We start from the raw sequence: 22,788 nt of genomic DNA, 5'->3' as shown, positions 1-22,788 counted from the left end.
ACCACACGATGGCCAGACGGGGGATGGTGAACATCAGCGCCGGCTCATAGTCGTCAATCATGTCCTGGGTCAGGTACCCGAAGTCCAGGGCCCTGGCCAAGGCAGGAAAGAGAAGGGGCGGCCCATGGTCAGCATGGGTCGGGGAAGCAGCCACTAACCATCACCCGTGTCTGTGCTCAGCGACTGGCTAGAGGGGCCAGGCGCACAGGGTGCCGCGGTGGGACGCCCCCCCACCACCGTCTTTCCCCTCCTGCCGCACTGCTGGATGGAAGGAGCAGGCGAGTGGGTCGAGTGGTGCTCACTGTGGGGCTGGTGAGGGCACAAAGTAGGAAAGCTAATTCAGTCCTGGGTTTAAACAGGAAATGGAAGCAGCCTGAGTGCCAGGAATAAAGAGGAACAGAAACATCGCCCCAAACAACCTCACACTTCCCCAAGAAACTGGCATTGCTCTCCTGGATTTAGCCTCATGCCCAGGCACTTGCAGACGGCTTTCTCTGCCTCCACAAGCAGGCGCTGCTGGCCTCGTGATGTTCAAAATAAAAAGCGTTTCCTGTCACCTCATATTTTGACAACTGGCAATGCCTCTAAACACATCACAGTGAATAATCTGTCTTTAAAATCAACGAGCTAATGATGTGATATTGAGCCATCTTAAAACTTACCTAATACCAAGCACTAGTCAAATATGAGAAACATTCTAGCTTAAATCTTAGTCTCAAAGCCCATTCAGAAAATCTGATTTCAAATAACCATGCAAGGCATGAGGGGAATAGTTCTGATTCACCCTGAAAACCAGGCTCCCCAGACTGGGAGTCAGGAAGGCCTCCACCCAGGCCTGTGGAGGAGAGGAAATGAGAAGTGGGGAGGTGAGGGAGGTGAGGAGGTGAGAAGGTGAGGAGGTGAGGGAGGTGAGGAGGTGAGGGAGGTGAGGAGGTGAGAAGGTGAGGAGGTGAGGGAGGTGAGGGAGGTGAGGAGGTGAGAAGGTGAGGGAGGTGAGGAGGTGAGAAGGTGAGGGATGTGAGGAGGTGAGAAGGTGAGGGAGGTGAGGGAGGTGAGAAGGTGAGGAGGTGAGGGAGGTGAGGAGGTGAGGAGGTGAGGGAGGTGAGGGAGGTGAGGTGAGGGAGGTGAGGGAGGTGAGGAGGTGAGAAGGTGAGGGAGGTGAGGAGGTGAGAAGGTGAGGGAGGTGAGGAGGTGAGAAGGTGAGGAGGTGAGGGAGGTGAGAAGGTGAGAAGGTGAGGGAGGTGAGGAGGTGAGAAGGTGAGGGAGGTGAGGAGGTGAGAAGGTGAGGGAGGTGAGGAGGTGAGAAGGTGAGGAGGTGAGGGAGGTGAGAAGGTGAGAAGGTGAGGGAGGTGAGGATGTGAGGAGGTGAGGAGGTTAGAAGGTGACGGAGGTGAGGAGGTGAGAAGGTGAGGGAGGTGAGGAGGTGAGAAGGTGAGGTGAGGGAGGTGAGAAGGTGAGGGAGGTGAGGATGTGAGGAGGTGAGGAGGTTAGAAGGTGACGGAGGTGAGGAGGTGAGAAGGTGAGGGAGGTGAGGAGGTGAGAAGGTGAGGTGAGGGAGGTGAGGGAGGTGAGGAGATGAGGAGGTGAGGGAGGTGAGAAGGTGAGAAGGTGAGGGAGGTGAGGATGTGAGGAGGTGAGGAGGTTAGAAGGTGACGGAGGTGAGGAGGTGAGAAGGTGAGGGAGGTGAGGAGGTGAGAAGGTGAGGTGAGGGAGGTGAGGAGGTGAGGAGGTGAGGAGGTGAGAAGATGAGGGAGGTGAGGAGGTGAGAAGGTGAGGAGGTGAGGAAGTGAGGGAGGTGAGGATGTGAGGAGGTGAGGAGGTGAGAAGCTGAGAAGGTGAGGGAGGTGAGGAGGTGAGGGAGGTGAGGATGTGAGAATGTGAGGGAGGTGAGGAGGTGAGGGAGGTGGGGAGGTGAGGAGGTGAGGAGGTGAGGGAGGTGAGGAGGTGAGGGAGGTGAGGAGGTGAGGGAGGTGAGGAGGTGAGGGAGGTGAGGTGAGGGAGGTGAGGAGGTGAGAAGGTGAGGAGATGAGGAGATGAGGTGAGGGAGGTGAGAAGGTGAGAAGGTGAGGGAGGTGAGGATGTGAGGAGGTGAGGAGGTTAGAAGGTGACGGAGGTGAGGAGGTGAGAAGGTGAGGGAGGTGAGGAGGTGAGGGAGGTGAGGTGAGGGAGGTGAGGGAGGTGAGGGAGGTGAGGAAGTGAGGGAGGTGAGGAGGTGAGGAGGTGAGAAGGTGAGGAGGTGAGGGAGGTGAGGAGGTGAGAAGGTGAGGTGAGGGAGGTGAGGAGGTGAGAAGGTGAGGAGGTGAGGGAGGTGGGGAGGTGAGGAGGTGAGGGAGGTGAGAAGGTGAGGAGGTAAGGGAGGTGAGGTGGTGAGGGAGGTGATTAGGTGAGGGAGGTGAGGAGGTGAGGGAGGTGAGGAGATGAGAAGGTGAGGAGGTGGGGAGGTGGGGAGGTGAGGAGGTGAGGAGGTGAGGGAGGTGAGGATGTGAGAATGTGAGGTGGTGAGGAGGTGAGAAGGTGAGGAGGTGAGGGAGGTGAGGGAGGTGAGGGAGGTGAGGAGGTGAGGGAGGTCAGGAAGTCAGGCGTTCAGGAGGACCGGAGACCAGCTCCTGCTGATTGAGCCTTGAGCCCTCCTCCACTGAGGGAGATCCACCTGCAGGAGCCGCCCTCAGGGCCCAGAGAAAAGGGACCCTGGGGCTGAGGACGAGAGGGCAGATGTGAGAGGAGGCCTCGGGTTCTGCCCACAGCTGGGGAGGCGGCCTGGAACATGGACGTGGCGCAGGAAGGAGGCAGGTGACAACTGGACCAGGCCGCCCTGCCCAGGCCCTGCCCCTGCCCCTGCCCCAGGGCCCCGCCGGTGCCCTGGTGGCCTCACCTCTCCACCGTCTCGCAGAACAGCACGATGACCTCCTGCTGCACGTAGTACTCCCTGGGGGACTTCACGGGCACCATGGCCGACACGTAGCTGCAAACGGTGGAGGTGAGTGAGCGCCGCCCCAGGACGGAGGGCTCTCAAGTGAAAGCCGAGTGAGACCGCTGGCTGCAGGTGGCCCGTCTCAGCAGCTGCCTAAACCCACGCCCCCAGCACCGCTGTTCATATTTTAAGCCAAAGCTCATCCCAGGGTCAGGCCCCGTCCGGAGCTTCCTTGGACAACCCCCCCCGCCCTGCCTGGCCTGGAACTGCCGCTGTCCCCACACTGAGTGAGCACGTGCGTGCAGGGCGTGCAGGGCGGGTGAATGGCGGGGGCAGGGGAGGGGTGGGAGGGTAACTGAGTGGTCCGACCATTCCCCAGGTGAGAATATTTTTTCTTTCCTTCTAAATCACCAACTCTAGTCTTTCTTGTTAGGAAAGCTCACTTGGAAAAATCTGGAGCAGAGAAAAGGAGGCAGAAAGGTTTAAGCCTGTTTGTGGGCAGCCCCACTTCCTAGAGATCCGCCTGTGACGTCGTGCCTGATTCCTCCTGCGGTCCACGGGGTACAAGCTGGCCACATTTTATTAGCCAGTTCCGCCATGGACGGGCTTTGGGGTCCTGCTCTTTCTTGTCTTCGCATCTGTGGACACCGTGCAGGCCCCACTCCACAGTCAGGGACCCTCCAGTCTGGAGGCCCTGTGGGGCAGGGGGTCAGGGGGTGAGCAGGGAGGGATGGGTGAGCCCCATGGAGCTCGGTGGGGGTGGCGGAGGGGTGCCATGCGATCTGGCAGATTCCTAAGCTGGAGAGGTGTCCCCACCCTCACCCCCTGGAGCTGGGGGGGCCCCCAGGCCCCAGAGCAGTGGCCACCTCATCTTTGTCACACTGTGTCCCAGGTCCGAGCACAGAGTAACGTGCTGGGGGTTGTGGAGCAAGCCCGACAGGCTGGTGCAGACACGGCTCTAAGGCAGAGATGGAGGTCAGGGCGGAGGTCAGAGGTGGTCCGAGGGCTGCGGATGACTTTCACCTGCAGGGACCTCCTGGGGCTTTAGCGTTGGGGTGCGCCAGGAGCAGGGTGGTGGGGGCAGAACTGGGGTCTCCTTTACCCCTGGGTCTCCTCTGCCTGTCTCCCCGCTGCCTGTCCCCCCCACATCGTGCCCCCCAGGGGTTAACCCCACCCTCTGAGGGCCCCAGAACCAGCCTGGTGCCTCCCCCTGCGGAGTTTCCCAGCTAGAGACAGCACAGACCCGCGGAGCAGCCCGCACCCGTGACGTAAAGGCCGCGACCCCCACGGCTGCGAACCCCGGGTCACCTCAGCTCGAACTCGGCGAACAGCACGTCGAAGTGCCTCAGCGCCTCCCGCATCTTCTCCGTGTACGTGTTGAGGTCCCGCAGCGCCTGGTCGCGGAGGGCGCCCCGCACGTCCTCCAGGCTGCGGGTCAGCTCCTTGGCCAGCGGGCGCATGGCCATGCTCTCCAGCTCGCGGTTCATGATGATGGAGCCGGCGGCCAGGCACTGCGGGAGGCAGAGCGCGGGTCAGGGAGGCCCGGGGCCGGCGGCCACCCCGTGGCTGCACCGCCCACGAGTGGAGTTCCAGAACTCTCCATGGGCCAACGCTGAGAAAGCCGCCCCCACTGTCCCCTGAGAAACTGTGGTCACCCTCAGGACGGGAGAGCAGAACAGTGGCCTGAGGCTCGTCCCTGAGACCCTCCCTGGCCTCCCTCCCAGGGGCTCCTGGCCTCACATCTCTGGCTCCTGCTCTGGGGCACCTGCTCCCTCCTGGCTTCTATTAGAGGCACAGAGAGGGAGGCCCTGGGGGTTGGGGGATCCATGCAGGGGCCACCCGGCCATGTGACTCCTGTCTCCTCCCCACCAGCTTGCAGACGTGCAGTTCTGGCCATCCTCCAGGCACGCAGCACACAGGGCTGACCAGGGCTCCCCGGGGCCTCAGACCTTCCTAGGGATTGGATGCCTCGTGTCCATAAAGCCCCCCTGCATCACCTCAGGATCCCACAGCTGCCCCTGCCCCCAGGACCCACTCTACAGAGGTAAAAACTGAGGCTGGGGGGTGAGACACCACCCCCCAACTAGAGCCACAGTGAGGACACCACAACCAGGTGGTTTGGAGGAGCCAGGTGGGGAGGGTGGACACGGGGATGGGATGAAATGGGGGAACATGTGGGCACAAGGGCCACGCAGTGTCTGGTAAGATGGGGGTGTTCCAGGATTCACCGAGAGCTGAGGCAGGCAGGATGGGGGAGGACAGAGGAGGCATGGGCGTCAGACTACGAGCCTCATGCCCCTAATGTCCCGAGAGCATGGCCAAGGGGGGACGTCTAGGTATCCCATGGGAAACTGCGGGCGTACCTCTCACTCCTCAAGCTCTTCCTTGGGAGGTGAAGCTCAAGGTCTGGGGGTTATCATCAGTAGGGACCCAGGTGCAGCTCCCCCGGCCCCCGCACGGGGATAAACAGTCCTGTGGGTGGGGCAGGGGGCGCACTGCTCTCAATATTAGTGTTACTGCCATGAAGAACGGCTCTCAGGCCCTAGGTGTCTGGGGACCTGAGACCCTCATAGAAATCACATGTGAAACCTCATGTCTATATTTGCTTGTGTAGTTTCGGGGGAGAAGGCTCTTGCCTCCCCGCCCCTGCGACCCTAACAGGCTCAGCGGCATCTGCAGCCCCTGCAGATGGAGGCCCTGGAGGAGACACGGGGCCTGCACTACAGGTGCACACGGGTGAGCTCCACAGGGGAACGCTGGGCGACGCCCACGCCGTGACCCCAGCCCTGGGCGGCCGCCCACTACCTCGGCGCCAAACCACAGCTGGCCGGCCAGGTTGTCGTGCCGGATCTCCTCGGGGAACTTGACACAGAAATCCCGTGGGGCGCGGTCCTGGGGGATGCACACGTCCATGATCTGGTTAATGATGTTTAACACGTTGTCCTGAAACAGAAGCGGGAAGTGCGCTAAGACGCAGCTGCAGCAGGTGGCTGGCAGGCACTGCTCGGAAACAGGAGCCGTGCACGCCAAGATGATGAGGGACGCGGTCGCACATGCGGGCCTGCTCTACAACTGCTATGAGAAGCTCGAGCATCCAGAAGTATCTGAATACAGAGCAAAACCCTTGCCTCACCTTCCCCAAGGCCAGGTACCTAGAGCACCTGCCACAAGGGTGGGGGGCACTTCCCACGCCACCACGTCACTATGCAGACAGTGCGTCGCCCGCTGTACTGGCTCTATCTTCCCCTGCTGACCCGCACCTGGGACCCCTGCAGCCTCGGCCACCGTGACCGCCCCAAACCTCTCTCTGAACACCTGTGCACAAGTTTCTTAAGACAGAGCGAGGTGGACAGACACACAGACAGCTGATTTTCACTGCCGATGGACAGCGTTGCTTGGATTAATGTAAGCCTGGGTCATCCTGGGTGTGGTCACAACAGTCAAGACATGCCGTCGGGACGGACACCGCTGCAGACGGCAGGCAAGACCAGGCTTCCCAGACCCGTTTCACGGCACCACTCCTTGCCCAAACTCGGCCTGTTCTTGAAACATCTGCTCTTTGTTCAGCAGAATTACAAGAACATTGAAAGTTTAGTTTTTTCTTTAATTTTTTTAATTAATTAATCTCTCTAATTTCTTTATCTCCAAAGATGAATACACATTCATCACAGGGAAACTGGAAACCTGGGGAAGCAGAGGAGGAGGGGGAGGATGTCCTTGGAACAGCGGCTGCAGGTGGCAAGTGTCCAGTCAGTTCTGGTCCCCTGTGGCCTGCTTCCAATCAGAGCTGAGATCATCTGTGTGCATAATTGTGTATTTGTTGGGACGTGTTATTACAGCTTTTCACAAATCTAACTTGTGACGGTAGCTTCGTGGGATTCCAGCACACGGACTGTCCTACTAGCTCGCTGCTTCCTCTTCTGCTGGACATTTACGGTATTGCGACTTCTTCAGCACGATAAATAACGCAGTCACCCTTGTGGTGCACGATGCTCTGAATTTTGGGTTAGTCCCTCAGAATCCACTCATTTCTGGAAGCAGCATTACAAAGCCGAAAATAAACTGCATTTATAGGCTCTGATTACATTCTGCCCAACTGCTGTCCAGAACAACGGCGCTGACCGACACGCTCAGTCCGTGGCTTTGCGTCTCAGAGCCCTCCTTTCCGCCGTCCGAGGCTTGAGCTTCACTTTTCTCAGGAAGTAGCCGTGAAAAACCACTGTGGCCGGGAGCATGACATTCTAACACAAGAAGTCGAGGGGCTAAACTCTGAAGGAAACTCAGCTCCCCAAGGAAAATGTTCCCTCGCCCACGTCCAGCCCCAGGGCAGTCTTCCTTTCTGAGACCCACCCTGCCCAGGCTGCCCCAGCACCCAGCTGAGTTTCACCCTACTTGGCCAGGCCGTGTGACGTGCACTTACAGTACCCAGTGGGCGGGCATGAGCGGCTTGGGAGCAAACAGAGCCCCTTGCAGGGAGCCCTGCGCTGTGGAGGGGGGGGGGCCGGTGCAGGAGCTGGGGGCAGAGAGGCCACCTCGCTGCAAGCGGCCAGCGTGCCCAGGCGCAGGAGGACAGTCTCTGGTGGCCCAGCAGCCAGGAGAGCCGCCCGGCCCTCCAGTCCCTGGGTCCCCCTGAGAGATGGGAATGTGCCCCTCCTGCCCCCAAAGGATTCTGTACGAACCTGAGTCTGAGTCCCTCGAGGCTTAAAGCGCAGGGTGGGACATTTGCCACCCCAGACCCTGTCTGCTCTGTGATCTGGGAAGCACACCCCCGCCCCCACATCCCCGGGAGGAGAGGCTCTAGCCAGACTCGTGGGCACAGTACACCGAGAAGGTTCCGGAACTTGGTGAATGACCCTGATCATCACTCGACAAAAGCTGCTTCTCGCCACGTGCCCTGGTATGGGTAGAGCCTCCCAGATGTTTGGTGAACCGGGAGAGTGTTTTCCGCAGGGCATCCGGGACCCGCACGTCCTGCAGCAGGAGGTCGCCGTGCCGAGAGGCAGCGGAGCAGTAGTCCCGCCACCCTGCGAGCTCTGAGGTGGCCCCGCAGGCCCAGCCCCTTCCCAGTGCTGGCTGAGGCCCTGCTGGCCCCTCGTAACCACCTCCCACTCGACTCCACTGTCTACTCTCCAAGGGTGTCCTGTGAACTGGCGCCTTCTAACCCACTTTTTCCCCACGCTGTCCTGCTCGGGACCGCCCCTCCTGTGGCTCTGGTTTCCAGCACCTGGCCCAGGGCCCCTCCCGAGACGTCCCCCGGGGTGCAGCAGGTGACCGCACCCCGGGGTGCCCCGGCCCGGCCCCTCCATCACCGCTGCTCACCTGGCAGGAGCGGAACTGGCTGACGAGCAGCGTGCAGCGCTGGGGGTCCTTCCGCCCGTCCAGACTGTCCAGCTCGGCGGCCACCTGGCTCAGCTCCTCGTCCGCATGGTAGAACTGGGCCAGCAGCTGCGGGTCCGACCGCTGCGGGGAGGCAGGGGAAGTGAGTGGCCATCCCAGGTGAGGCCTTGTCCCCAGCGATGGGTGGGGGACCCTGTCACCCCGTCGGCTCCCCTGAGGCCCCCTGAGGCCGCCTGGGGCTGTGGGGTACTGAGGAGAGCATCTCTGGGGGGAAGCCTGACACAGTTCCCTCCGCCCCTGTCAGGGGATGATCAGAGGCAAGGTGCTGGGGAGGGTGGGGCCAGGGCCACTGGACGGAAAGCAGTTTTATTCATAAAACCAAACTGCGATGATAAAGCCAGCCACAAGGAAGGGGCCCATCCCACTCCCTAGCCTCTCCTCAGCCCTCAGCCCCGTCTCTACCATGCTGGGAGACGCCAGTGCCTTCCAGCAGGAAACCCTTTTCTCAGAGGAACCCCTTTTCTCACCTGCCACAAAATGCACAGGGGGGTCTGATTCTGGGTCTTGAGGCACAATCACCCCACTTGGAGCGAAGTCCCAGCTCCCTGTGCCTCCCTCGGACCCAGTGCCCATGCTGACCGCCCCTGCTCTGCCCCAGCTCCAGCCCCACCAGCCACGGGCCATCCTGTCAACACACTGGCTCACTTCTGCCCCAGGGCCTTTGCACTGTGCTCCCTCCAGCTGGGGTGTCGATGGCTTGTCCCCTTGGATCTGAGCTTCCAGAATTAGGACAAACCCACGGTAAAGGCAACCAAGACCTCAAACATGTTTTTATAAAAGGCACCCTTCATGGACAGACAAGAGAAGGAAAAACGAGAAGAAAGGCACCGAATCAACCCCTGGTTCCCTCGCCCTTCTACCTAAGAAGCAGCACACAGCTGGGCTGACATTTTGTTGAACATAAAATACCTTATTTTTGTAGTTTCTCTCAGCTCATTGCTTGATGGAGCCTGTGTTCCGCCCCCTTCCCCTTACGTGGCCTGTCCCAGGGTGGCTCTTCCTCTGCTCAGGGTCTTGGTCATCAGTGCCTGACTCTCTCAATGCTGGCCCAGACCCCTGGGGTGCGGAGGAAGCCCCGCCAGTGAGGCTGAGCAGACCTGGGGTGGGGGCTTCAGTAACTGGCCCAGCAGGTGGATGTGTGACCCAGGCAGGACCAATGGGGGGGGCCTTCCTAGAATTCTTCACAGGAGAGCTGTGGGGATTCACCCACCCATCCAGCCAGCCAGGCAGCCTGAGCACCCACTCTGCCAAGGATGCAGGGCGCTGGGACACAGCCGGGAACAGGGCAGGCCCAGATTTTCTGGTACCGGCGTCTGCTGCTCTCCCTGGGCCCTCCACAGGCTGCAGCCAAGGGCAGAGGTAGCACCCAGCTCAAGAGCTGATCCCCATCACCATAGCGCACTGGAGTCCTTCTGGCTCCAAACCCTCCGGCTCCCCCCACAGCGGGGGGCATGGGGTAGGGGGAGGGCAGGAAAAGCAGGGACATGGCGGGCGGGGTCCCACAGCAGATGGCTGAGGCCCTCCTCATGGAAACCTGCCCAGGCAGGTGACACACGGAGCCTTCCCTGCCTTGGTTCCTGCAGCCCAGCAAACAGGTTGGGGCCCGAACTGGGGGTGCTGGGTAAGGACGCCTCCAGGGAGCTAAGTCTCTGCTGTGAGAAAATGGGTGCCAAGATGAGAACAGCTTGGACCATCTTTGCCCTGACACCTCCAACCCCGCCACAAACACGGGGACTTTGGCCGTGCTTGGCCCCTGCTGTTGGCCCCCTGGGGTCGGCTGTGCCACGACGGAATGTGCGCAGAGGGCTGTGTGCGCACACACCCACACATGCATACACAAGCACCCACGCACACACATGGCTTCCCCTGTGTCCTGGGGAGGCTGACAAACAACTACCACGTGTGTACATGTGGGGCTGTGTAGGAGTCATGCATGTGTGCACGTGTGTGCCTATGTGGACGCACATAAGTGCACGTGTGTGTGCAGGAATGTGTGTACACAGGTTTGCACCTACAAGCAGGTGTGTGTGTGTACCTGTGTATACATATGTGAATGTGAGTGCCTAGCCATGAGAGCGTGTACTGTACACGTACATGGGTGTCCATGTGTCCATGTGTTGTACAACTGCGCTTGTGTGTGTGTGTCAGTGTGTGCACACCTGTGTGTGCACGCATAAACGTGTGTGTGCCTACCAGCATGGGTGTGTGTGCCTGTGACTTGGGGTGGGCGTGGCATAATCTGCCATCCGGGGTCTGTGCAGAGACAGACCCTCTGGGCTCATCTAGTTTTGATTTCAGTAAATTAAAGACTATACGACCAGACCTACAAGTGTGTTGTCCATTAGCAAAAAGAGAGCTGTAAACACACACACACACACACACACACACACACACACACACACACACACACAGAGCAGAAATTAGAGAACTCAGAAAAAAAATTTTTTAAACCTAAATTACCTTTATTTTTAAATAAAGATAATTAAATTATCTTTATTTTGCTGAAACACAAAAGGCCTACGCAATTTTAGAACTTTAGCTATACTCTGAGTTAGCTTTGCAGCCCCTACAGGACTGGTATTTCCAGCAAAGAATGAAAGGTCCCCTTTGTGTGTCCCGGCGGGGCCGAGGTACAGAGGAGACCCCCACTGGCTGTGTGAATCACATGCACCCGGAGACCCCAGGCGCCGTGGAGACAAACCTCCAGGCAGGGGTCCCAGGAAACGAACTGACACAACTTACAAAATTCAACTTGTGGTGACTCACAGAATCCACAAGGAACAATGTGGTGCTGCATTTCCATTTCTGAACACGCAGAGGGTGACGTGAACACGGCAGTCTGAGCCCGCTCGTCACTTACATCTCCATCGGCCCAGCGGGGCAGGTCACCCTCAGGCCAGCCAGAAGGCAGGACTGACGGCCTGAGGGGGACAGTTTCTCTCTTTGAGTCAGTCAGCCTCATTCAACAACGTTTTAAAGTAAATTTTAAATCGGACTTTTAGATGTCCCTACATAAAATGTCCACAACAAAGAGAATCGATCGCTATGAGTATTCACCTTATTTTTAAATAAGAGCTATAAGAGAACAAAACCAAACCCAGCAGAAGTGTCTTTTTTGGCACACGATGTCAGTATTTTCTCAAAAATAAATTCACAGCAGTGACAGTTTTCACTGCTGCACAAAAATAAAACTTGCGAAGACAGCCTCTAGCTTAGGAGGTTAGGTGACTAGCAGACAGGCAGCCTCGAGAAGGCGGGGAAGACACACAACAACGTTGCAGCTCCGGACACGGCCGGAGTGCACAACTGACTACTTCAGAGCTAGTTCTGTAAAGGTGATGAAATTATTCATTCATTCATTCAAAACACCTGTTCTGTGAAGTGGGCTGGGGATGTGGATGTGAGCTCAGGCCCTGCCCGCAGGTGCCCGTCTGAGCCAGGTGCGTGGCCATGCTGGGGGTCCCCAGCTGTGGCGAGGCCGGCTAACTGGGCTGGGGCAGAGCGGGGTGTGGACCAAGGGTGTCCCCAGCCCTGTGCGGGGCACCACCCCGAGCCCTCTGTGAGGCAGCCCCATCCTGACCCAGATGAAGAGACTAAATAAAGCTCATGAAGGAAACTAACATCCGAGGTCACATCGAATGATACAGCGGAGCCAGTGGTCAGCCCAGGTCCCACTCTAAGGACACTCAGTGATCCGGGTGGGAAAGAGGAAGAGGAAGTAAGGGTGACCCAGGGGGGATCCTTCTCAGGCCTCTTGCTTCCCAAGTAGGAAGTAAGCCCTGCAGTGGGAGAACCCCAGAGGGTGCCTTGTCTCAGCCAAGCTCCAGGAAGGGGACAAGAGGAGGAGGCAGATGGCGGGACAGGTGGGTGAGGCAGATGGCAGGACACGCGGCACGGCCAGGCCAGAAAGGACCAGCCCCCTCACACCCCCAGGGATGGAGTGAGCCCCAGCCCCCAGCCCCCAACCCCCTGCCCCCACCCCAGCAGCTGTCCCAGGACATGAGCTGGGCTCCAAACGGTGGTTCCCAAGACCCACGTAACCCTCGCCACCCTAACACTCAGCAGAAAAGAGCCTTCCAGATCTCGGTGGACCCCCAGGTGGGCTTTGGCTGGACAGAGTGCAGGAGCTCAAGAGTGAGGGCTTGTGCCTAAGGTGCCAGCCCAGGCCCTGGGCCTCCCTTGGACCAGCTCTCTGATAAAGCCTCGGACTCTCTACTCGACACCCAAATCCAGAAGCATCGTAGAGAAACCAGAGTAAAGCCTCAGATCGTGCACATCAATTCTGGCTGCTCCCCCAGGTCACACTGGACTGTCAAGGAAACCCACTGACCACTGGTCACCAGGGCTGGAAACCCTCACCACCTGTGAACACTGATCCAGGCCCTCCTGCAGGTCTCCACCACCCTTCCATCCCGCTGGGGTCTGGGGGGCCTGGGAAGCCATGACCCATACCCCAAAGTTGGCCTTGTCCACACCAGGACATCCCAGAGGCTGCCAGGCCCAGGCCCTGCTGACCTGGCAGCTCGACCAGCCCCCGCCCCACGGTGATCTGCCACCCCACACAGGCACGCACTCACGTGTTAGGTGTTAGCGGGCAGGGCTCAGGTGCAGTTTAATCACAAAGATAACGGAGCTGTATGTAAGTCACCTGACACCCGTAACCCAGCACCCTCCTTGGGAAGGTAAGGGCCACTCCCCAGCTCGCAGAAGGGAGAACGCAGGCTCAGAGAGGGAGGTTCACAAATCCACCCAGGACCCCACATCTGATAAGCAGTCCCACCTGTCACTTGGCCTCCCTGACAGACAAAGGCCTTTACCCACGACTCAGTTTCCCTCCTGGCTTCTGCGGAGTGAGGAGGGACTCAGTTTCCCAGCTGGCACCACATGGCTCTGAGGGCTCAGGCTGCGACTTAGGGAACCGCTCAGGTGCCCAAAGTGGGTCAGCCTGCACAGACACCGCATTTCAACTGTCTGCCCTGGGAACACCCATGCACCTGGGGAGGCTGGCCCTGTCCTGGGCTGCAGGCCAGATCGCTGCTGAACCCCAGGACCCACGGACCCCGGGGCAGGCGCCGGGGGATAGCCAGCCAGCCCCACACATACCTCCAGTCTGACCTAGAACCACAGATGTCCCATCCTTGGTTGGGTGGGGGCCAGCCAGGCCACGGAGAACCCTGATGCCTCAAGGACACAGCCCTTTGCAGGGAACACTGCCAAATGCTTGCCCAGGAAAGGCTGATGGCTTTACGTTTGATTCACATCAACAAACATTTTAGCCCTGTGGTATAATAACAGAAATAAGCCGTTTTGATTAGAGGAATCAAGGGCCCTGCACAGCAGAGGGGAGGAGTCCGAGGGCCAGGTGGGCACAGAATTGAGGATATGTGCTGGACAGGGCCCAGGGTGGGCTCCAGGTTCAAGTCCTGCTCGGTCACTCCCTGGGCGGGGACCTTACCCCAGGCCTCAGTTTATCACCTGCAAAGTGGGCTTAAAGCACACAGGGTACCTGACACGGTACCGGGGGCCGAAGTGGACACTGGAAAGTCTGTACCTGGTGCAAACACCACGTAGGTAAAGGCGAGGGCGGTGGAGGCAGCTGACCGTGGTAACCGAAAGTAAGACACCGGGTAAGACGTCTCTCCAGAGAGCATCACCGCGCCCCAGCGGCCCGCAGTCGCCAGGAGGCAGCGCCGCCCCCGTGCGCTCGGCTGACCACGCCCCACGCCCTGCCCCGCGCTCCCGGAGGGTGAGCACAGCGAGGGCGCGAGCGGGGGCACCTGCAGGGTGGCGGGGCACGGGCGTAGGGGGCAGGAGACGCTAGGGAAGTAGCGCTCGGGGCGGGGCGGGCCCGCAGGGAGGGCACTGAGCGGGGCAGAGACCCCGACGCGGGTGGAGGCAGAAGGCGGGGCGCGGGGGAGGGAGGAAGAGGCCAGCGGCCCCGACGCGGGGGGGCCCCCCACATCTCCCGGGGCGGGGGTGGGTCGCGGGAAGCGACAGCCGGGAGAGCGCGGCGAGGGGGGCGCGGGAGGTCGTGGTGTCCGCAGAGAGCAGCGTGGGAGGGACGGACAAGCAGCCCGAGAAACTCAGGAGGGCAGGAGGCCCAGGACGCCCGGCGTCGCCCACTTGCGAGGAGGCGCTGACCTCTCTCTGCCTCCGGGCTCGCGCGCGCACGCGTGTGCCCTGTGCGCGTGTCCGTGCGCGCGCTCGCACCGGGCGGTGGGCTGCGCGAGCAGGGATGAGTCTCACGCGGAGGCCTGGGCCGGTCGACCGCCCACTAGCAGAAAAGCAGAAAGGAGCCTGGCCCCTGGGTCTGCCAGCCCTGGTCCACAGACGGGGACGGGAGCAGACCCATCCCTAATCTCTGACGCTGCAGAGCCCTGAGCCCTGGGCCCCACCTGCAGGTGGGAAGCTCTGCTTCCTCCTCTGGCTTAGAGATAAGGCAGGGCTGGCTGCATGGGCTTGGCTACTGGCGGGCCAAGAGGGGGCCGCCCTAAGCCCTCCAGCTCCTGGGCAGGCTGGGATCCGGGTTAGCAGCTTGGAGAGGCACTCGGGTTCCAGAGCACCTCCACTGGGCCAGCTGTGGAATGAATTCTGGGAGGAAAAGTTGGCGCACAGACACCGTGGGGTGGGGGGTGCTCCCCTCCACCCCACAGGAGGCGTGCCTGTGAGAGGGCAAGTCCCCTTCTGGTAGGAGGGGCGCCTCCTCCTTAGCCCGGCAGGGCAAAGACGGGAACACTGCCAGTCACACTCTGGAAACCCAGGTGAGCGAAGGCAACCCAGTCTCACTGTGAGCTCAGAGATGCCCCTAGGACACCCCCCAACACAGCCTGGGGCTGAACAGGGACACCCACAAAGGAGGCACCACATCTTAGAGAGACTGGGAGGAGCAGGGGTTGCAGCGTGCAATGACATCTAGGGTCCCCTGACTCCAGCAAAAAGCAGGCATGAAGCTTTACGCACACCTGAGATTCACGCAGAAATTCTGAGTTTTGAACCTCACTAAATTTTTGTTTCAAATGCTTTTATTGCCATAAACAATGTTGCCCAAAATGATGTTTTCTGAGAACCATCTTATGTAGAGCTGACCGTGGACCTCCCCGAGGCAAGCTGCAGCTTCGCAGACAGTCCACCAAACTAATGCCCTGAAATGTTTAGCCTCTAAGACCCAGTGAGTCAGCTTCCCGCGCCCCTCTCACCACACAGCCCTCCTCCCAGCCGAACCGGCCCAGCCAGCTCTGAGGGGGCAGCTTCCCCGCTGCTGGCCCCGCTGGAGGGCAGCCCAGCAACAGCTCATAAGAAAAAGCCTCTAACTGCAGGGGACCCCGCCTGGTAGGCTGCAGCAAAGGGCCCCTTTATAATTCTGCTCTAGTCTCATCTGAAGATGAACCCTCACCATGGGGAGAGAGGCTTCAGAGAAGCAGGCCCCCCGCACTGGGAGGAGGCTGGATTGGCACCGTGAGGATAAGGGCATCCCATCTGGGCTTTGGACACCCCCTGTCTAGGGCAGCAGCTGGGCACAGGGCCCTGCAACACCCCAGGTGACCACGCTGGCCTGGGCAGCAGTGTTTGTTCTGTGAGCCAAGCCAGACACAATGCCTGGAGATAACTGAGCTTCTACCAAAGGGTTTGCAGAAGGAAAATGAATTCTCAAATAAAACTCTCAGTCAAGTACTGTATATACAAATGACACGCCAGAAACAATGACTGCAGGAAGCTTAACCACAGCAGCTGCAGGGGGTCGTGAAAAGCTCTTCTGTACCACCGCGGAGGGAAGGAGCCCAGGGCGGCAACAGGCCTTGAGGGGAAGTGTGCACCGTGGCACCAAGGGGAACAGACGGTATCTGACAGTTGGGGTTTTAAACGGCAGGAGACTTGAATTCCAATAGGTTTAAGGTTCTTTACTAAGCATTTTATTTTTAAGACTGTTAAACAGTAAACTTGTTAGGATGCCAGTTAATTCTGTTCCCACCTTGCTAACAGCCACGAGACCCTGTCCCAGAGGCCCTGGGCCTTCGGGGTGCCCCCCTGCCACACCCCGACGGGAAGGACGAGTCCTGGGCTGACAGCAGCCCAGGCAACAGGGGAGGGGAGGTTGCCGTCTTCTCGGCTTCTAGGATGGGTGGAAATCTGCTCGTGGGAAATGGAAGTTCAGGTTGCTTACTATGAATTATTCTTCTCCTTCAAAAAGGATTTGAGGTGACTTAATCAGAATGCATGTGAACTGAGCCTGTTTGTTTAACCAGAGGAGGAATTAAAAGGCCTAAACAGGGGTCCTGGGTTCTGGGTCAAGTCGATTACTGCAGGTGGGTTTCCCTGATGTCTGCTTTGCCAACTCAGGCTGGGACCCATGAGTGTCCCCCACTCCTGGGCACATCAGCCCCACCGGGCTGGGATGAAGTGGACTGGGAGAGGCCAGCCCTGCCTGGGTCCTGGGAACATGTCAGTTGGAGAGGAACATGGAATTCTAAGGGATGTCCCAATGGGAGGACCTAAGAGACAGGACATCACTGGAAGCAGCACCGAGGGAGGCCCCTGGCTGAGCAGGTGGGGTTCACGCACAGTTCTGGACCCCTCTACAGCCCACAGAGGCACCCAGTCCTCTGACCGTACCTCACCCAGGGCCACTCCAGTGGTGCTGCTCTGGGAGGTCTGTGGACAGGCAGCCCCAGTGGGTCTGACAATGAGCCCAGCCACCCCTTGCCCGGAATGTAATCTCAGCATTTAGAACAGCTTTACTGAGATGTAACGTGCAGCCCATGCCCATATGCAGGGGGTTAGTACACTTAGGGAGTTCTGCATCACCACCATGATCTAATTTTAGAAACTTCTTGTCTCCCCAAAAAGAAACCTCACACCCATTACCAGTCACCCCTCCACCAGCCCTGACCGGCTGTCTCTGTGGAGTTCCTGTTCTGGACACATCAAGGTAATGGACTCGTAAAGTTGTAGCCTTTCATGTCCGGCTTCTTTCACTCGGCATGTCTTCATGTCCAGGCCAAGCTGTAGCCCGTAACAGCACTTCATTCCTTTTTATGGCCAAACAATATTCTGCCATGTGGACGGTCCACGTTTTGTTGGTCCGTTCACCAGCTGACGGACGACCGGATTGTTCCTGCCTTTTGGCTATTATGACTAATGCTGCTATGAACAAGTTTTTGTGTGGATCTACATTTCCAGCTCTCCTGGGCATATACCTAGAAGTGGAATTCCTGGTCACATTCAGCTTTCTGAGGAACTGCCAGACTGTTTTCCAAAGTGGCTCCACCAGTCAACAATCATACGACTGCAGGGTTGCAGGATACAAAATTAATAAAAAGAAACGTGTATTTCTGTACACCGACCAGGAACCATCAGAAAGTGTAACTAAGAAAACAATCCCATTTACAATCACATCGAAAAGAATACAATACCCGGGGATAGCTCTCACTAAGGAGGTAAATGAGCTGCCCTTGGAGGACCGCCAGCCACTGATGAAAGGAGCTGAAGGTGACACAAACGGGGGAAGGAATGTGTGCTCACGGACTGGAAGGGTTAATACCGTTAAGGCGACCACCTCCCAAGGCAATCCAGAGGGTCAGTGCAATGCCTACCAGCACACCAGCGGTGTCTGTCACAGAACCAGAATAAGTAAATCTAAAATTTGTGTGAAAACACAGACGACCCCAGGTAGCCAAAACAACCTTGAGAAAGAGCAGAGCTGGTAGCACCACGCTCCCCGACTTCACATCACACTGCAGAGTTACAGTAACAGAAACGGTGCGGCCCTGGCACAGGAAGAGGCACAGAGGTCGACGGAACAGCACAGAGAGCCCAGAAACGGGCTCAGACGGACAGTTAGTCTAGGACGAAGGAGGGGAGAATGGACCACGAGGGAGAGACGGCCTCTTCAGTGAGTGATGTTGGGAAACTGGACAGGGACACGCAAAAGGATCAAAGTGGACTGCCTTCTCACACCAGACACAAAAACAAACTCAAGAATAAAGACTTCAGCGCAAGACTGAAGCCGTAATATTTCCAAAAGAAAACAGTACGTTCTCTGACATTGGTCTTAGTCATTTTGGGGGGGATCTGTCTCCTCAGGCGAGGGAGAGGAAAGTGAAAATAAACGGCTGGGACTACAGCAAACCAAGAAGCTTTTGTACAGTGAAGGAGACCACAAACAAAACAGAAAGCCCGCCTTCCGAACGGGAGAAGAGGCTTGCAGCAGTGTATCTGATGAGGTGAAAAGAAGCTGACCACTGCTAATGGTCAGGAAAATGCAAATCAGCACCGCACTGAAGCATCACCTCACACCTGTCGGAACGCTGTCACCAAAAAGACAACAAGCAACAGGCGTCGGTGAGAAAAGGGCGCCCTCATACACTGTTGGTGGGAATGTAAATTGGCGCAGCCGCTGTGGAAAACAGGATAGAGCCTCAAAAAATTAAGAAAGGAACTACCATATGATCCAGGAATTCCACTCCTGGGCATATACCTGACGAAAGGAGGACACTAATTAGAAAAGATACATGCACCCCTATGTTCACTGCAGCATGATTACAGCAGCTAAGACACGGGAACAGCCTCAGTGTCCACTGACAGATGACTGGATACCGAAGCTGTGGCGCACAGATGCAATGGAACACTATGCGGCTGTAAACAAGAATGAAATCTTGCCTTTTGCAAGAACATGGATGGACCTGGAAGGTATCATGCTTCATGAAGTAAGTCAGAGAAAGACAAATTCTGTGTGATTTCACTTACGTGTGGAATCTAAAAAAAACAAAACAAATGAACAAATAAAACAAACCAGAAACAGAGTTACGGGCACAGAGGACAAACAGGCGGTCATCAGAGGGAAGAGGTGGGAGAGAACTCGGTGAGGGAGATCAAGAGGCAGAAGCTTCCCGCTGCGGATTGAGAGGCGCAGGCATGAAGCGTGCAGTGCGAGGAACAGAGTCGGCAACCACGTAGCACTTTCGCACGGGAACAGGTGATAACTGGACTTGAACCTTTCCCGGGTCACACCTGGGGGCCATGAGTTTCACCACAAGCCTCCTGGTGCCTCTGAGGACAGGCATCGCCCCACATTCTGGACACTCTCTTTTCGACAAATCTTCCATCATTGCAGGGAACTCACCAGCAGGACGGAGGCGGGCCTGGACCCGGACGCTGCTGGCCCACAGCCCGGAGGGACGTGGGCAGGGGCCCCAGTGCACGGCTCACCCAGGAGGGAGGACGGCACCTGGATCCTGCACTGTACTGCCCTAGGACCCTGTGTGGTGTGCCTGCCCAGGGCGCTGGGTCGCGCACGCATCCCTTTACGGGTGCCTCTCCTTCCCTGCCGGGGAATCTGCTGGCCTCCCTCTGACAGCTCCTCGGGAGCGGGACGGGCACCTGCCCCTGGCCTGTGTCCATGCAGGCGGTGTCTGTATGTCTGGTCTTTCTGTGGAATGCAGAGATTTCCAGCTGGTCCCACCCAGATGACATGGTGCCCATTCCCCACTGAAGTGCTGCATGGGAAAAACGACCGGGGTCTCGCTGTGGACACGGATGAAGGTGTTCACAACACGGGTTCTGAGCCTGGCTCTCCTCGTTCAGACCTCCTGGGTCGGGATCCCACTCCTCACGGGAGAAGCAGGGTAGGGGCGTGACTTGGAACTGGAGAGAAAAGGAAAGCAGTTTGGTCTGGGGCGTTGGTGGGGGGGGTGACGACAGCAGGAGGGCAGAGTGGCCCCTGGACACGGGGTCCAGCCAGCTCGGGGCCCAGGCTGCAGGGACGGGAGAGGCAGGACCTCGCCAGGCCGCATCAGCGCCCACACCGCGCTCCCTTGGCAGATTCTTCTTTTGCTTTATGGTTATTGCTCAATTTACCAAATTATGCAAAGAGAACGAGGAAGCGCTGGGTTCACCTGCTGCCCATCACTACAGGCAGCGACCAGAGACACAACAGGCTCACTCAGCGCCTGTTAGCACAGCCGCCCGGAAAGCGCACCCGTTCTCACCACCAGGCCGGGTCGTCAGAGGGTAAAAGTTGTTGGCAAACCAGTGCAGCAAGAGCCTGTACTTGGTTTTTATGCATTTTTAGAGGAAAAACTATAGACGGACGTTCTAGAGGCTTGATATATGGGAGAAGAGAACCACCTGTGTGTCTGCTCAGAAAAAACAAGGGAAAAATAAGTCCAATGCAGATTCTCAAGTCAGAGTGAAAACACAGATACAACATTAAAAAATAAAAAGACTCCCTTCCACAACAGTGGGCAAATAATCAAAACTCTGAATCTGTAACAGCAGCAAAAGCGGAACAGCCCGTGGGCCCCGGCTCCGGCCCCGCTGTGCGCCCAGCCTGCCGGCCCGGGGGCAACTGAGCTGGGAAGCCCGCGTGGCTCACGAGGCCCCAGCCCACGCCCACCAGGAGCCCGCCTGGGGGCCCAGGTGAGAAGGCGGCGGAGTCGGGAGGAAGGGCAGGCGAGTCGTCCAGGCCAGAATGACCGCAGGAGGCGTCCTGGTTTCCTGGGATGCTTGGATACTCTTCCTCGAAGACACAGACTTAGTGTCACAAGACGGCGTTCCCTCTTCTCGCTTCCTGGTTATAATCTCCCAAAATTGAAAACGCTGGCCTTTAGGTCCTCATTCTTAAGACTAGCGCACGGCCAGCACCCACCCAAGTGGACACTTGGGCATAGAGGGAGATGGTTTGGCTGTTACAATGCCCAAGGAATGCCACAGAATGGAGGGTCCAGGAACAAACCCACACAGACACGGCCAGTTGGTTTTTGATGAGAGCACCAAAGAAATGAAGTGGAGAAATGAACCTTTTCAACAAATGGTGCTGGAGCAGCCGGACAGCCCCGTGCAGAAGGATGGTCCTCAAAACGTACCTCGTTGCCCACACAGCCATCAACCCCAAACAGAAAACGCTGAGTGACCGTGAGCTCAGCAAAGCTTTCTTAAATGGTTCACAAAGACCATAAGCTATAAACGGGAAAAATAAATAAACTAGATTTTGTCAACATTAAGAAGCTTGCAGGGAGGGTGGGGGTAGAGCTCAGGGGTAGAGCACATGCTTAGCATGCAGAGGTCCTGGGTTCAATCCCCAGTACCTCCATTAAAAAAAAAAATTAATTAAATAAATAAACCTGATTACCCCCCCCAAAAAACAACAAAACCTGTTTGAAAAAAAAATTTTTTTAAAAGAAGTTTGCTTTTCAAAAGACCCTGTTAAGAAAATGAAAATTCAAGCCACAAACTTGGAGAAAATTTTTGCCAAGCGTGTGTACTTCAAAGTATCGACACCTGAGAAACAGAAAGAACTCTCACAACTCAGCCAAAGAGTTTTCAAATGGGCAAAAGATGTGAACAGACACTTAAGCAGGCCTGTGTGAAAAGATGCTCCGCACGTGGGCATCAGGAACGTGCAAGTTCAGGCCACAGTGAGCTAGCACCTCTCATCCGCCGGAACGGCCGAAGCTCAGAACCTGACCTCACCAGCTGTCGGTGAGGCTGCAGAGCGCCCGGGCCTCGGACAGCTGGTGCGGACGCGAAGAGGTCCAACCGGTGCAAAGCAGTTTGGCAGTTTCTCAGAAAGTTAAACATTCACTGACCCCATGAACCGGCCACCCTACTCCCAAGAGGCGTGAAAGCCCCGGGCCACACAGAGATCTGAGCATCAGTGTTCAGAGGAGCTTCATTAACAAACGTCAAACCCCAGAAACAACGGCACGTCCACGGCAGGAGGTGGACAAGCAAGCCGCGCTCCGTCCACACGGCGCCCGCGCCCCGGCAGCGAGAAGGCCGGAGCTGCTGACGCCTGCTGCAACGTGGTGAGCCTCAGAACACTGAGGGTGAGTGGAAGCCAGACTGAGACAGGCCTCACCTGTGTGTGTGCGCGATTCCACTGATACGCGACAGTGGAGAAGGCCGACTGCACCTGGTGGCAGAAAACAGATGAGGGGTTGCCTGGGGACAGAGGTGACAGGCCAGGGTGCCATCTTGGTCTCACGTCAACCAAGGGAGCCTGGAGCAGATCACAGCTCAGGGAGGCCCACGTGCAGTGAGGAGCTGGGGGCCTGTGGGAGGTCAACAAGAATGCCTGGGGCAGAGTCGGTGGTGACTGGTGCTCTTGCCACCCCTGCCCGGAAGGCCCTCAGGTTTGGGGGAAAGAACTGCCAAGCGATGGAGGGCCAACCCCGGAGGCAGTTACACCTGGAACGCCAGGGTGGGTGGTGCACTGGCAGGCCCCTGCCCTTGGCTGAAGCCCACCGCGGGGCCGCCACCAAGGCCAGGGGGAAGGACTGGGCAGGGAGGCGGCAGCAGACACCGCCTCTAAGGGCCGAAGTGGAAATGGAAACAGGCTGCACTCGGACTGCTGCAGCTTCCTAGGGGACACGGTGCGGGGGGCTGGGCCTCGACCCCACGGTTGGCAGCCCCTGCTCATCCCCCTGGTGGGAGGAGCCCGGAGCCAGGCCTGCCCAGTGACAGACTACGGGTGGGACTGCCGG

The 22,788-nt window shown here is 58.0% G+C and overlaps 1 protein-coding gene across 3 annotated transcripts in view; it reads right to left on the bottom strand.

The window, feature by feature from the left end:
* The window catches only part of ZFYVE28 (zinc finger FYVE-type containing 28), an 88,711-nt gene that overhangs the window by 41,686 nt on the left and 24,237 nt on the right, over positions 1 to 22,788 (bottom strand). For 2 of the 3 annotated variants that reach the window (XR_012501849.1, XM_074351775.1), the window contains exons 2-6: positions 8,231 to 8,371; positions 5,717 to 5,854; positions 4,220 to 4,422; positions 2,873 to 2,962; positions 3 to 92 (exon numbers count right to left, since the gene is read on the bottom strand). Coding sequence is in view for 2 of the 3 variants with exons in the window: in XM_074351775.1 (XP_074207876.1) it covers positions 3 to 92; positions 2,873 to 2,962; positions 4,220 to 4,422; positions 5,717 to 5,854; positions 8,231 to 8,371 (662 nt within the window). In the remaining variant the exon portion in view is untranslated. Of the gene's footprint in view, positions 1 to 2; positions 93 to 2,872; positions 2,963 to 3,777; positions 3,870 to 4,219; positions 4,423 to 5,716; positions 5,855 to 8,230; positions 8,372 to 22,788 lie in introns of those variants that run through there. The other variant, XM_074351786.1, reaches the window with a different exon arrangement.

Source organism: Camelus bactrianus, chromosome 2 (assembly GCF_048773025.1).
Source record: "Camelus bactrianus isolate YW-2024 breed Bactrian camel chromosome 2, ASM4877302v1, whole genome shotgun sequence".
Classification (NCBI taxonomy): Eukaryota; Metazoa; Chordata; class Mammalia; order Artiodactyla; family Camelidae; genus Camelus; species Camelus bactrianus.
The sequence above is the reverse complement of the archived record's forward strand: the minus strand, read 5'-3'. Positions and strand labels throughout refer to the sequence as shown.